The sequence below is a fragment of the Leucoraja erinacea genome, unplaced genomic scaffold (genome assembly GCF_028641065.1).
Source record: "Leucoraja erinacea ecotype New England unplaced genomic scaffold, Leri_hhj_1 Leri_1044S, whole genome shotgun sequence".
In the NCBI taxonomy this organism is placed as follows: domain Eukaryota; kingdom Metazoa; phylum Chordata; class Chondrichthyes; order Rajiformes; family Rajidae; genus Leucoraja; species Leucoraja erinaceus.
In genome coordinates, this window is record NW_026575280.1 from 1 (window position 1) to 15000 (window position 15000).

Sequence of the window (15000 nt, forward strand, 5' to 3'; positions counted from 1 at the left end):
GGGCAATCCAGGACAAGGGTCCAGCTTAGAGGATACCAAGGGGGAAATCCTTTAAAACCGAGAATGGAAGAACTTTTATATATAGAGAGACGGGGATAGACGGAGACAGGGTGATATAGAGCGACTGTGTCCCGACTCCCCGCTCCCCACAGCAGCGACATGACTCCTCCACCACCGCGGCCGCCCGGCGCCCACCCATCAGCCCCGCCCGAGATTGATGGTCGTGTTGCGGCGGCGGGACCCGGCGCAGGCCCGAACCCCCCCAGGCCCGGCTCCCCGAGCTCCGCCAACCCCAGGCCCCAGGCCCGGCTCCCCGAGCTCCGCCAACCCCAGGCCCAGTCACTGTCTCCCGGGTGCGAGGCCGCGGCCTGGATTTCCCCCGCCCCCCGCGCACCGAATCCCCAGCCCGCCCCGCCCGCCCTGATCCACCGGAGCCTCTCACCGCGCCCGGCCCGGCCCGGCCCCTCACTCACTCACTCACGGCTCAACCCGCCGGCCCGTTGCCCCGGAGACAGAGAGAGAGAGACCGCGCGGGCGATGGGGCCTCAGCCCGGAAATGACGTCACGGCATCGGCCGCCCGTTGCCCCGGAGACGGAGACAGAGAGACAGACAGACAGCGGAAATGACGTCACGGCCCCGGCCGCGCCGAGAGAGACAGAGACAGAGAGAGCGGAAATGACGTCACGGCCGTTGCCCCGCAGGCAGAGAGACGAAACCAACGAAACAGCGGGGCGGCCTCAGGCCGGAAATGACGCCTCGGCCAAGATGGAGTCGACCAGCACTGGACGGTGAGAACCAGAGATTATGGATCTCCGAGAGAGAGAGAGAGAGGGGGAGGGGGGGAAGGGAGGGGGGGGGGGGGGGAGGGGGGGGGAGGGGGGAGAGGGGGGGAGGGGGAGGGAGAGAGGGGGAGAGAGAGGAGGGAGAGAGAGGGGAGAGGGGGAGAGAGGGAGAGGGGAGAGGGGAGAGGAGGGGGAGGGGAGAGGGGAGAGGGGGGGGGGAGAGAGATCTGAGCGGCTGAGAGGGGCAGGAATAAGGGGAGACGGTCAGAGTGAGGGGGCGAGAGCCTGGGGGTTGGAAAAGGGGTGAAGTGAGTAGCGGGGGGAGGGATTCACGGGGCAGTGGGTTTGGTGCCGAGGGGGATGAATGGATGGAGAGAGGTCAAGTGAGTCAAGGAAGGCAGTAGGGAGCCTGGTGGGGGTTCACTCTGTTTGGGGGTGGGGAGGAGAGGGAGGGAGCAAAGGGGGGTAAGGAGCAGGAGGTGGCAGGGGTAAGGGGCAGGGAACCACAGGGAGGAGGTCACATTGTTTGGGGGTGGGGAGGAAGTTGCAGTTTAGGAAGTCAAACCCGGGCAGGATCTTCACTGTGAATGGCGGGGCACTGGGGGAATGTGTGGAGCCGAGGGATCAAGGAGTGCGGGTACGAGTTGGGCCGCAGGGCCTCTTTCCAACGCTGTATCACTCTATGACTATGACAAAGTGCTGGAGTAACTCAGCTGGTCAGGCAGCATCTGTGGAGAAGATAGACACGAAAAGTGCTGGAATAACTCAGCGGGTCAGACAGTATCTATGGTGAGAAGGAATGGGTAACGTTTTGGGTCGAGACCCTCTTTTGGTTAAATTTAGAGATGCAGCGCGGAAACAACAGGTCTTTCGGGACTTGGAACCGCGCCGACCAGCGATCACCCCGTATACTAGCACTATCCTATGCACATTAGGGACAAATTAGGAATTTTGCAGAGGTCAATTAATCTACAACCCTGAACGTCTTTGAAATGTTGGAGGAAACCAGAACACAAGGAGTAAAAACCCACGCAGGCCAAGGGAACGTACAAACTTTGCACAGACAGCACCTGTAGTCAGGATCAAGCCCGGGTCTCTGGCGGTGAGGCAGGAACTGTACCACTGCGCCAGTGTGCTGCGCAGAATTACATAACGGTTTCCTCCGCCATAAACGCACCCAATGTGTTTTAGTATTGTGTTCAAGAAGGAACTGCAGGTGCTGGAAAATCGAAGGTACACAAAAATGCTGGAGAAACTCAGCGGGTGCAGCAGCATCTATGGAGCGAAGGAAATAGGTACCGTTTCGGGCCGAAACCCTTCTTCAGACTGATAGGGGGTGGCGGGGGGAGGAGGAGGAGCCCGAGGGCTGGGGGATGGGAGGAGATAGCTCGAGGGCTAAGGAACGGGAGGAGACAGCAAGGGCTAACAAAATTGGGAAAATTCAATGTTCATGCCCCCCGGATGCAGGCTTCCCAAGCAGAATATGAGGTGCTGTTCCTCCAATTTCCGGTGTTGCTCACTGGCAATGGAGGAGACCCAGGACAGAGAGGTCGGATTGGGAATGGGAAGGGGAGTTGAAGTGCTGAGCCACCGGGAGGTCAGGTAGGTTCTTGCGGACCGAGCGGAGGTGTTCGGCGAAACGATCGCCCAACCTCCGCTTAGTCTCACCGATGTAGATCAGCTGACATCTAGAGTAGCGGATGCAGTAGATGAGGTTGGAGGAGATACAGGTGAACCTCTGTCGTACCTGGAACGACTGCTTGGGTCCTTGAATGGAGTCGAGGGGGGAGGTAAAGGGACAGGTGTTGCATTTCTTGCGGTTGCAACGGAAAGTGCCCGGGGAGGGGGTGGTACAGGAGGGAAGGGAAGAATTGACAAGGGAGTTGCGGAGAGAGCGGTCTTTGCGGAAGGCAGACATGGGGGGAGATGGGAAGATGTGGCGAGTGGTGGGATCACGTTGGAGGTGGCGAAAATGACGTAGGATTACTTGTTGTATGTGACGGCTGGTGGGGTGAAAGGTGAGGACTAGGGGGACTCTGCCCTTGTTGCGAGTGCGGGGATGGGGAGAGAGAGCAGTGTTGCGGGGTATGGAAGAGACCCTGGTGCGAGCCTCATCTATGCTGGAGGAGGGGAATCCCCTTCCCACCCTGCCTCCTGTAAGGACTCCATCCCCATTGGGAATGGGGGATGGAGTCCTTACAGGAGGCAGGGTGGGAAGAAGTGTAGTCCAGATAGCCATGGGAGTCAGTGGGTTTGTAGTGGATGTCGGTCAGAAGTCTATTACCTGCGATGGAGATAGGTCAAGGAATGGTAGGGAAGTGTCGGAAATAGTCCAGGTGTATTTGATTGCCGGATGGAAGTTGGTGGTGAAGTGGATGAAGTCAGTCAGTTGTGTGTGGGTGCAGGAGGTGGCCCCAATGCAGTCGTCGATGTAACGGAGGTAGAGGTCGGGGATGGGGCCCTGGTACGTATTGAACAAGGATTGTTCAACGTACCCGACAAAGAGGCAGGCGTAGCTGGGGTCGTAGGAATCAGCGAGGAGGAGAAAGTCCGAGTTACCGTTGATGCGGCGAGGCTGGGCGTCATCGGTAGGCAGGTGAAGGTTGGCGGCAGCATCGACGTGGAGGTCGGGGAAGGCAGCATCCTGGTGAGTATTGGAGGCGCTCCTCGTGGCCAAGATGGCATCGCGGGACTCGGGCAGGCGCCTGCTGGTGGTCGAATCGCGGGGTGTCGGTAGTGGCCTGGAGGCGGGATATTTTGAGGTCCTTGGTGGAGTTCAGGTGGCCCAGGAATGTTTTAGCATTGTCCTGTTTGCCAGCTTGTTGACCCTATGTGTTCCTCTCCTGCAGGGCTTAGGAGCCGTTGCTATGGAAGCAGAGACGGGGATGTGAGCAGCCAGGGTGCAGGTGAGCCCTCCACCCTCCCCATCTGCTCGGTGTGCGGGCTGAGCTTCGATGGAGGACCACATGACGGGGCACAACAAGGAGAAACGTTATGAGTGCGACGTGTGTGGCAAGGCATGGCAGAGCCCGAGCCAGCTGGAGGTCCACGGCGGGTGCACACGGTAGAACGCCCCTTCAATTGCTCGGAGTGCGGCAAGAGCTTCACCCGCTACAGCAGCCTGCTGCGGCACAACTGCTTGCACTCCGGCGAGAGGCCGTACACCTGCAGTTACTGCAGCAAGAGCTTCTCCCAATCCAGCATCCTGCTGGCGCACCAGTGCATCCACACCGGCGAGCACCCGTACACCTGCGCCCAGTGCGGCAAGGGCTTCACCAACACTGCCAAGTTGCTGGAGCACCAGCGCACCCACACAGGTGAGCGCCCCTATACCTGTGTCCAGTGCGGCAAGGGCTTCACCCACTCCAGCAGCCTGCGGGTGCACCAGCGCAACCACACTGGCGAGCGCCCCTACACCTGTGTCCCCTGCGGCAAGAGCTTCACCCACTCCAGCAGCCTGCTGAGGCACCAGCGCACCCACACTGGCGAGCGCCCGCACACCTGTGTCCAGTGCGGCAAGGGCTTCACCCACTCCAGCAGCCTACTGAGGCACCAGCGCACCCACACTGGCGAGCGCCCATACACCTGCGCCCAGTGCGGCAAGGGCTTCATCCACTCAAGCAGCCTGCTAAGGCACCAGCGCACCCACACCGGCGAGTGCCCCTACACCTGCGCTGTGTCCAATGCGGCAAGGGCTTCACCAGATCCGACAGCCTGCTGGGGCACCAGCGCACCCACAGTGGCGAGCATCCCTACACCTGCGCCCAGTGAGGAAAGAGCTTCACCCACTACAGCAGCCAGCTAAGGCACCAGTGCACCAACACCGGCGAGCGCCCCTACACCCAATGTGGCAAGGGCTTCACCCGCGCCTCCAAGCTGCTGTCCTGTACACAGCCTGTTGTGTGGAGAGCGCTTTGCCATGGCCTCCCACACCCTGTCTCACCAGTGGCCCGCCCTACGACTGCCCGTACTGTGATGAGGCGTTTGACAGCTCGCTGGGGTTCCGGCAGCACCGGTGGGCCCACGCCGGTGAGCAGCTGCTCCCACTGTGACAAGAGAGCATGTGGGCCCTACACAAATGTAGGTGGGACCCCAAAACAAATGTAGATGGGCCCACAAATAGTCAACCGGGTGGCTCCACCACCACTGGCTGCCTCGCCAACAGATTTTTTTCCAGTCACTTACCTTGATGGAGAAGCAATTTTTCTCCGTGTCGTATCTCCGTTCCTCTCTGCGGCCTAACAACGTGGAGTGTTGCATCCTTTCCTGAAGACCGGCCTAGCGCTTCAAGCCGCGGGCGCAGCGCGGAGTTTAACAATGCGTAGCCTGCGATCCTTTGCCGCGAATCACCTGCGATGTGCACCAACCGCGGGGCCTGTGGACTTTAACACCGTGAAGCCCACGGTCTCCGGTAAGAAGAGGTCGACTCGGGAGCTCCATGCTGCGGAGTGTTCCAATCCTTCCCGACGCTGGAGTTTCCGTCATCCCGATGCGAAGCCTTCGGACATCGGACCATCGGCAGCGGCAACTGCGGAGGGTTCTACCGCCTCGAGCAGAGGAGAAAATACGAGGAAACATAGACAATAGGTGCAGGAGTAGGCCATTCGGCCCTTTGAGCCTGCACCGCCGTTCAATATAATCATGGCTGATCATCCAACTCAGTATCCCGTACCTGCCTTCTCTCCATATCCCCCTGATCACTTTAGCCACAAGTTCCACATCCAACTCCCTCTTAAATATAGCCAATGAACTGGCCTCAACTACCTTCTGTGGCAGAGGTCCAGAGATTCACCACTCTCTGAGTGAAAAAAGTTTTTCTCATCTCGGCCCGAAAGGACTTCCCCTCTATCCTTAAGCTGTGACCCCTTGTCCTGTACTTCCCCAACGTCGAGAACAATCTTCCTGCATCTAGCCTGTCCAACCTCTTAATGGCTAGTTTTCACAGGGCGACTTGACGCAAGATGTAGCCAGAGTGGAGTGGTCGTGGTCTAGCACGATATAACGGGGGTAGAGTAAAGAGTTCCCACGGTACTCGGCAATTCTGTCATTTGTGCGAGTGACTTGTCCGTCTCCCGATCTTTCCCGAATGAACATCGTGGACTGTAGTGTGGTTAATCACGTGGCACAAATGATGTTACTTTGTTGTCATACACTATATTGGTTTTTTTTCACCCGAGCTCTTTAATGAGCTGAAGAATAATCTGTTTTTTTAGACAAATGTTGTTTGGTGTGATGCACTTCTTCTCTCAATATGGGCAAGAAGTCGTCTTTTTTTTTTGTCAAATATGATCTCTCTCGTCTCTCTCTCTCTCTCTCTACTCTCCCCCCCCCCCCCCCCCCCCCCCCCCCCCCGGGGAGAAGATACAAACTCCCCCCAGACCCGTAGTCCCCCCTACAAACCCCCCCCCCCCCCCTCATCAACAAGGTTTCCTCTAATCTATCTCATTTGTCTTTAGTTAGATTTAGTTTTAGAGATGCAGCCCAGAAACAGGGCCTTCAGCCCACCGGGTCCGCGCCGACCAGCGATCCCCGCACATTAACACTATTCTACTCCCACTAGGGACCATTTTTACATTTTACCAAGTCAATTAACTTAGAAACCTGTACGTCTTTGGAGTGTGGAAGGATACCGAAGACCTCGGAGAAAAAACGCGCAGGGTCATGGGGAGAACATACAAACTCCCAACAGACCCGTAGTCGGGATCGAACCCGTGTCTCCGGCGCTACATTCGCTGTAAGGCAGCAACTCTACCGCTGCGCCACCGTGACCGCCCTTCTATGGAGCTAATACGCTGCAATGCGAAGGACTAGATTCTAAGAATCTCCCCTCTTGCTCGATCAAATGATCTTGTTTTTGATATGATTGTGTTTATTGTACAGCTTTTTTTGTCTCAATAATGGGAAAAACAAACCTTTTCGATTTAACGCAGTCCACACAATAATAATAAGCATAAATCTGCATTCTGCACTGTGGTATTATTTTATTTACAATGTCTGGTGTACATCGAATATCTTCTATCTATATTACTAAAAGTCTGATCTTGGCCGCTTATGGCACACTGTGGCGCGATTTCTGAGAGAACGCCGCCACCTACAGTCGTCATTTTAGGCCACCTCGCTCAGAGCCCCCCTCCGCCTTCTGGGACCAGAGGATTTTTTGTGTCTTTGAAAAATGAGAGAGAACAACCAACAGAAAGCACCCCCCCCCGGGACCCAATGGGTCCCACTTAGTCTGGTCGACTTATAAAACTATTGGCTAGATTGGGGACGATCAGCCATGAACACAATGACTGGTGGCGCTGGCTCGAAGAGCCGAATGGCCTCTTCCTGCACCTTCTTTCTATGTTACTATGCAACACGGGGGAAGGCAAAGTCTGTGTCGAACATGATGTCAAGAAAAAATTAATGTAATCAGCTTACTCAAATTGATGGAGATCTCTCAGGTCTCTATGGCACATCCATATGCCCATAGAAATGCCACATTAACTCCATTGATTCTCACAGCCTCCACCACCGACACGAGAAGAACATTTCAGGCATCGATCACACTATACACATAGAAACATGCACCACACATCTCAATTGAACTCTGCCTTCTTCCAGCCTTTGCATTTTCACCAACATGCTAACATTTGAACGCCCTCTCCAAATCCTTTGCATCCTGCAGCGTGGGGCAGTTCAGTACTCAATGGGTCAGACAGCATTTGTGATGCGGATACACGGGTCGTACGAGTATTTATTTATTCGTGGACATTTTTCAACATGTTGAAAAAACGTCACGACTTTATCGGATTTCCCGAGTACTACCGTTAGCATTACGAGCCGCTACGAGACACCCACGATCTCCTACGGACCCGCTACAGACATTCCCGAGTTCGAATCGGGGGGGAAAACTAGGGAGAACTCTTGAATTACTTCGTGCAGTGGGACAGATATGTGAAAAGAAAGAGATTAGTTAAGACAAATGTAGGTCCCTTGCAGTCAGAAACCAGGTGAGTTGATCATGGAGAACAAGGATATGGCGGACCAATTGAATAACTACTTTGGTTCCGTCTTCACCAAGGAAGACATAAATAATTTGCCGGAAATAGCAGGGGACCGCGGGTCAAAGGAGTTGGAGGAATTGAGTGAAATCCAGGTTAGCCGGGAAGTGGTGTTGGGTAAATTGAATGGATTAAAGGCCGATAAATCCCCAGGGCCAGATAGGCTGCATCCCAGAGTACTTAACAAAGTAGCTCCAGAAATAGTGGATGCATTAGTAATAATCTTTCAAAACTCTTTAGATTCTGGAGTAGTTCCTGAGGATTGGCGGGTAGCAAACGTAACCCCACTTTTTAAGAAGGGAGGGAGAGAGAAAACGGAATTACAGACCAGTTAGTCTAACATCGGTAGTGGGGAAACTGCTAGAGTCAGTTATTAAAGATGGGATAGCAGCACATTTGGAAAGTGGTGAAATCATTGGACAAAGTCAGCATGGATTTACGAAAGGTAAATCATGTCTGACGAATCTTATAGAATGTTTCGAGGATGTAACTAGTAGCGTGGATAGGGGAGAACCAGTGGATGTGGTGTATCTGGACTTCCAGAAGGCTTTCGCCAAGGTCCCACATAAGAGATTAGTATACAAACTTAACGTACACGGCATTGGGGGTTCAGTATTGATGTGGATAGAGAACTGGCTGGCAAACAGGAAGCAAAGAGTAAGAGTAAACGGGTCCTTTTCACAATGACAGGCAGTGACTAGTGGGGTACCACAAGGCTCAGTGCTGGGACCCCAGCTATTTACAATATATATTAATGATCTGGATGAGGGAATTGAAGGCAATATCTCCAAGTTTGCGGATGACACTAAGCTGGGGTGCAGTGTTAGCTGTGAGGAGGATGCTAGGAGACTGCAAGGTGACTTGGATAGGCTGTGTTAGTGGGCAAATGTTTGGCAGATGCAGTATAATGTGGATAAATGTGAGGTTATCCATTTTGGTGGCAAAAACAGGAAAGCAGACTATTATCTAAATGGTGGCCGACTAGGAAAAGGGGAGATGCAGCGAGACCTGGGTGTCATGGCACACCAGTCATTGAAAGTAGGCATGCAGGTGCAGCAGGCAGTGAAGAAAGCGAATGGTATGTTAGCTTTCACAGCAAAAGGATTTGAGTATAGGAGCAGGGAGGTTCTACTGCAGTTGTACAGGGTCTTGGTGAGACCACACCTGGAGTATTGCGTACAGTTATGGTCTCCAAATCTGAGGAAGGACATTATTGCCATAGAGGGAGTGCAGAGAAGGTTCATCAGACTGATTCCTGGGATGTCAGGACTGTCTTATGAAGAAAGACTGGATAGACTTGGTTTATACTCTCTAGAATTTAGGAGATTGAGAGGGGATCTTATAGAAACTTACAAAATTCTTAAGGGGTTGGACAGGCTAGATGCAGGAAGATTGCTCCCGAGGTTGGGGAAGTCCAGGACAAGGGGTCACAGCTTAAGGATAAGGGGGAAATCCTTTAAAACCGAGATGAGAAGAACCTTTTTCACAGAGAGAGTGGTGAATCTCTGGAACTCTCTGCCGCAGAGGGTAGTCGAGGCCAGTTCATTGGCTATATTTAAGAGGGAGTTAGATGTGGCCCTTGTGGCTAATGGGGATCAGAGGGTATGGAGAGAAGGCAGGTACGGGATACTGAGTTGGATGATCAGCCATGATCATATTGAATGGCGGTGCAGGCTCGAAGGGCCGAATGGCCTACTCCTGCACCTAATTTCTATGTTTCTATGACAGACCCTAGGGTCTGAACATGCTTCTCCTGTCGCTCGCTTGGCGGAGACAAGGGCTCAAGGAAAGAGCGTTCACATCACGGCCATGTTTCCACCACCACGTACAAGAAGTGTAAGACGGACACCATTGTGCAGATGCCGAGAAGTGTGTTCAGCTCTGACTGAACGACCTCTAATATTGTGTGTGGACTCGATAAGTAGAAAGTGTGGACAAGGCCAAAACACTGTCTGTCAATTTCGACGGTGGATTTTCTAATGACGGTTCACACGGCTATTTACTTTGATTCGTTCCTGAGCTTCTGGTTGTTGCCTGCGAGCCAATGACACTCAGCAGATCAGAATGTCACGAAGGTACAGAACACCTTCCGGTTTTACATTCTTGCACGACTTTCCATTTAAAACTAAATTCCAAAAAAACGTCCAGATAATGTGCTTCTAATGAGCTCTTATCCACACTGGATTAATTTATAGGATCATGTTATCCCACTGACGGCAGGGATTCCCCCCGCTTCTCATGTTAAGTCTCAAACCCCGCAGACGTGCTGTAGTGAAACAGTCGCGATATTTAAAACATGATCGGAAGGGTGCATTTATAGGAAAGGTTAACATGAATGTCAGGAAATCGGGGGCAAATGGGACACGCGGTGATGAGCTAGCAGAGACGAATTGAGCCAAAGTGACAGATTCAGTGATATAATACAGAGTTTATTGTCATGTGTCCAAACCGGGACAATGAAATTCTTGCTTTGCTTCAGCACAACAGAATATGGTAGGCATGAATACAGAACAGATCAGTGTGTCCGTATATGATTATAAATATATACACACATGAATAAATAAACAGATAAAGTGCAAATAAACAGATAATGGGCTAGTAATGTTCAGTTTTGTTTGAGTTGAGTTCAACAGCCTGATGGCTGTGGGGAAGAGCTATTCCTGAACCAGGACGTTGAAGTCTTCAGGCTCATGTACCTTCTACCTGAAGGTAGAGGGGAGATGAGTGTGTGGCCAGGATGGTGTGGGTCCTTGATGATGCTGCCAGCCGTTTTGAGGCAGCGACAGCGATAGATCCCCTCGATGGAAGGGAGGTCAGAGCCGATGATGGACTGGGCAGTGTTTACAACTTTTTGTAGTCTTTTCCGCTCCTGGGCGCTCAAGTTGCCGAACCAAGCCTCGATGCAACCGGTCAGCATGCTCTCTACTGTGCACTTGTAGAAGTTAGAGGGAGTCCTCCTTGACATACCGACTCTCCGTAAACTTCTCAGAAAGTAGAGGCGCTGATGTGCTTTCTTTATAATTGCATCAGTGTTCTCGGACCAGGAGAGATCTGCAGAGATGTGCAACATACAACTTCTACGAGTGGTGGTTCAAATGACCATTGCAAGCTGTTCTATGTAAGTAGTGGAGATTCTGAGCAGTTGGGTGGGAATATTGGGAGAAGAAACTGATGGGAGCAAATGTATGTTGAACTATCGGCGTTGGTCTCAGAGGGTCACGGACGTACAAGTGCACGAATTACACTCACTGGGAATTTAACCGCGTTCATCAGCTCAGCCCTGAATTTACTCTGGGTCACCACGTAAATACACGTGTTAGTGCAGGAACTGAGCAGCTGCAGGAACCCCGACGTGGCCCTTGTGATGTAGTAATTACCGGTGGGGTTGTCGTCAACTCGCACCTTCGCAATAGATGTAAATATGTAAAAGAAAGCTTGCGTTGCCCACAGCAATATGAAAGTGCCCGTGATACTAAAGAGTAAAACAATTGATTTCCTGCGGTTCTCCATCTCCGGGTCCTTGTCATTCTCTCGGTTGCTGCGGTCCCGGAGACCCCTGCGGACTCTGCTGGCCGCTACAATCCGCCTGACCGTCAGCACATTGAGCAGAAGAATCAGAAAGAACGGGATACAAGGGGTTAGAACGCGGTGTGTGACACCATACGCGATCCATGCAGACGACGTATAGAAGGTGGGTTTGACGTAGCAACCCCAGGGAACATTATCAAACACGTAGACAGGTACTAACGTAAAATACCAGGGGATGTTCTCTAAACAGCCCAGCACACTCACTGCCCCGATAATCACAGCCGCTGTTCTCTCAGTGCAATATCTTGTTTTCAGCTTTTCACAACAAATAGCCACAAACCGATCGAAGGTGAAGGCCACCGTCAGCCAGACAGAGATCGCGGTGGATGTAAAGACCAGGACTTCGGTAGTCATGCTCAGCAACGAATATGTGAAGTAAATTCGAATAGTCTTACGCAGAAACGGATCGGTGATGCCGACCAGGAGATCAGACGCTGCCATGGCCACCAGGTAGAGAGTGATGCATTTGGAGAGACCGCATTTACCTCGACAGAGAATCACAATCGCCAACAAGTTCACTGTGAAGGAGAGAAGAGATATTACTGACATAAGGCCCGCACAAAAGCATCCGAGGAACATTGTCTGATGGGAAGGTTTGCAAACTTCAAATTTCGTTGTCCAAATGACCTTTAGCCCAGTCAAAGTTCGGGGACTACAGCCTTTGAATCAAGGTGCCCACGCGACTCATCAAACACCAATGTATAGGAATGTTACACAATTTTCAGATTTTTTAAATCAAGCCGGTAATTTGTCCCATCAGATAAAACATAACAATAACTTAAATTTGACACCTAATTCACTTGCATATCTTCAGTATTAAAAAAAGCTATGGCCATTCTCATATTCGGAAATTAGCATCTTGTTCCGTTTTGCTTTTCCATTGACTTAACACCAAAGCTGTGATCAAGGACAGTCAAAAGCCCATAACTTTCATAAAATTAAGAGAACTGAATGAAATGTTCAGTTATTATAGATTGAAACATTCCAAAACAAATATAAAACATCTTACTTGGATGACCTGAAATTAAAGCATATAATTAGTTCGTTACCTAATTGTAACTAATTACAAAATTGACCGTTGTGACGGAAATAGTGATAAACACCCAGACTGGCTTGAAAATTCAACTAGTGATATTCTCAAGATCAGAACTTTAATATTATTGTATTATATGCTGTAAGTCCGCAACAGATAGGTAAATAAATTACAATTTCTAGCATTAGACCAAGTCTTTATGAAGAAGATCAGTTGCTAGCTGGTACATTGGCATATCATAATCAGTAGCATCGTAATACTCCTCAGATTGTAACCAATAAGCAACTCTGTACACCTTGTTTTTCCTCAACTTTTCAATTTTGACATTGTAAACTACAAGTTATTGCTCTTTAAACCACGCATGGCATGCTTTCTGACCACTACTTTCCCATTAAGAAAGGGAATCACATTTGGAGTAGTCTGCAAATGCTGTCTAAATCAGTCGCTTTCGCTGGACATTTGGATTGACAATCTTGCCTTTCTTCTTCGTAAACATCTGTTTTAAAATGTAAAGGGGGAAAAAAAAAACACTGAACAGCATTAACAGAAACAAGTTATTATTTGCAGTTTTAGAAAAAAGGAAGAAATTATAGTTAAATGCTAAAACAAATAGTGAATACCCAACAAAAAAAATCATATTCATCAGCTAAATTCACCTAATCAATTAAATGCATCTAACTTCAATTACTAGATCTAAACATTTGTCCATTTCAGAAAAAAAGGTTAAAAATTTTAAATAGCCTAAGAATCCAAATAACAAACTGATCCCATTCCGAAAAATAATTCACAATATAATATGATTTATAAATCTCAGTGTCATTAACTTATAGGTCAAATGGAAGGAATTTAATGTTTAATTCCCATAAATTAATCTAGAAACATCCAATCGCAATATAATCAAAATTATTATTTATTACACAATACATGTGACTAAAACTGTTGTGGATATTTAGTACGAAAATATTGATTATGGATAGACAATAACACAAAATATAAACGATGTAGCTGCTCTCATGAAATGATTGTCCAAAGAAAACGAGGATTTAAATCATCTTGCGAGTGGGTATTTCTGGAATGTGATAGATTGGAACGTTATCCATAGCCGTAAATGTTAAGCCCATACCTCCAAGTTTGCGGATGACACTAAGCTGGGGGCAGTGTTAGCTGTGAGGAGGATGCTAGGAGACAGCAGGGTGACTTGGATAGGCTGGGTGAGTGGGCAAATGTTTGGCAGATGCAGTATAATGTGGATAAATGTGAGGTTATCCATTTTGGTGGCAAAAACAGGAAAGCAGACTATTATCTAAATGGAGGCCGATTGGGAAAGGGGGAGATGCAGCGAGACCTGGGTGTCATGGTACACCAGTCATTGAAGGTAGGCATGCAGGTGCAGCAGGCAGTAAAGAAAGCGAATGGTATGTTAGCTTTCATTGCAAAAGGATTTGAGTATAGGAGCAGAGAGGTTCTACTGCAGTTGTACAGGGTCTTGGTGAGACCACGCCTGGAGTACTGCGTACAGTTTTGGTCTCCAAATCTGAGGAAGGCCATTATTGCCATAGAGGGAGTGCAGAAACGGTTCAGCAGACTGATTCCTGGGATGTCAGGACTGTCTTATGAAGAAAGACTGGATAGACTTGGTTTATACTCTCTAGAATTTAGAAGATTGAGAGGGGATCTTATAGAAACTTACAAAATTCTTAAGGGGTTGGACAGGCTAGTTGCAGGAAGATTGTTCCCGATGTTAGGGAAGTCCAGGACAAGGGGTCACAGCTTAAGGATAAAGGGGAAATCCTTTAAAACCGAGATGAGAAGAACTTTTTTCACACAGAGAGTGGTGAATCTCTGGAACTCTCTGCCACAGAGGGTAGTTGAGGCCAGTTCATTGGCTATATTTAAGAGGGAGTTAGATATGGCCCTTGTGGCTAAGGGGATCAGGGGGTATATGGAGAGAAGGCATGTACGGGATACTGAGTTGGATGATCAGCCATGATCATATTCAATGGCGGTGCAGGCTCGAAGGGCCGAATGGCCTACTCCTGCACATAATTTCTATGTTTCTATGTTTCTATATCGGCAGCCAAGACACGGCCGCTACGTATCGGGCCTAAATAACATTTTCGCATCGTAACATTAGACCAAAGCCACGTCATGAAGCAAGATTATATGTGAAATAAACGACTTGCCTTTTGATTAGTCCTGATATTGCGATCCGTCACGTTGAAGGTGTTGAGGGCGGTAGAAGTCGCGTTTTACTTTAATCCAACTATTAAATTGTCCAGCGATTAAAAAAAAAAAAAAAAATCGGGAACGGAAGGCCGATCGATTTTTCTTCATCGACAAGCAACGTGAGGAAATTCCTCTCCGACAAGCAATACAAACCTGCATTGAATCGACCCGTTCGCGGGACCTTCAACATCGGGAGCCTCGATCGCCTGGATGCAGCAGGTTGATTTTAAGCCGCGACGGGCGATGAAAGGCCCCGCCAACGGACCGATATCAAGATACATAACATTAACTGATATAAAATTACGCGACAGCATCCGTTTACATCTG

At 50.0% G+C, this 15000-nt stretch overlaps 1 protein-coding gene and 1 pseudogene across 1 annotated transcript in view; one reads left to right on the plus strand and one right to left on the minus strand.

Moving 5' to 3' along the window:
* Positions 1–705: 705 nt before the first annotated feature.
* Positions 706–15000, plus strand: part of LOC129715164 (zinc finger protein 135-like) — a 51829-nt pseudogene continuing 37534 nt past the window's right edge.
* Positions 6999–15000, minus strand: part of LOC129715163 (probable G-protein coupled receptor 139) — a 10752-nt gene continuing 2750 nt past the window's right edge. Inside the window, exon 2 of the mRNA XM_055665034.1 lies at positions 6999–15000. This exon is cut by the window's right edge and continues 1554 nt beyond it. Within this exon, the coding sequence (XP_055521009.1) occupies positions 11043–11993 (951 nt within the window). The 5' untranslated portion in view covers positions 11994–15000 and the 3' untranslated portion in view covers positions 6999–11042.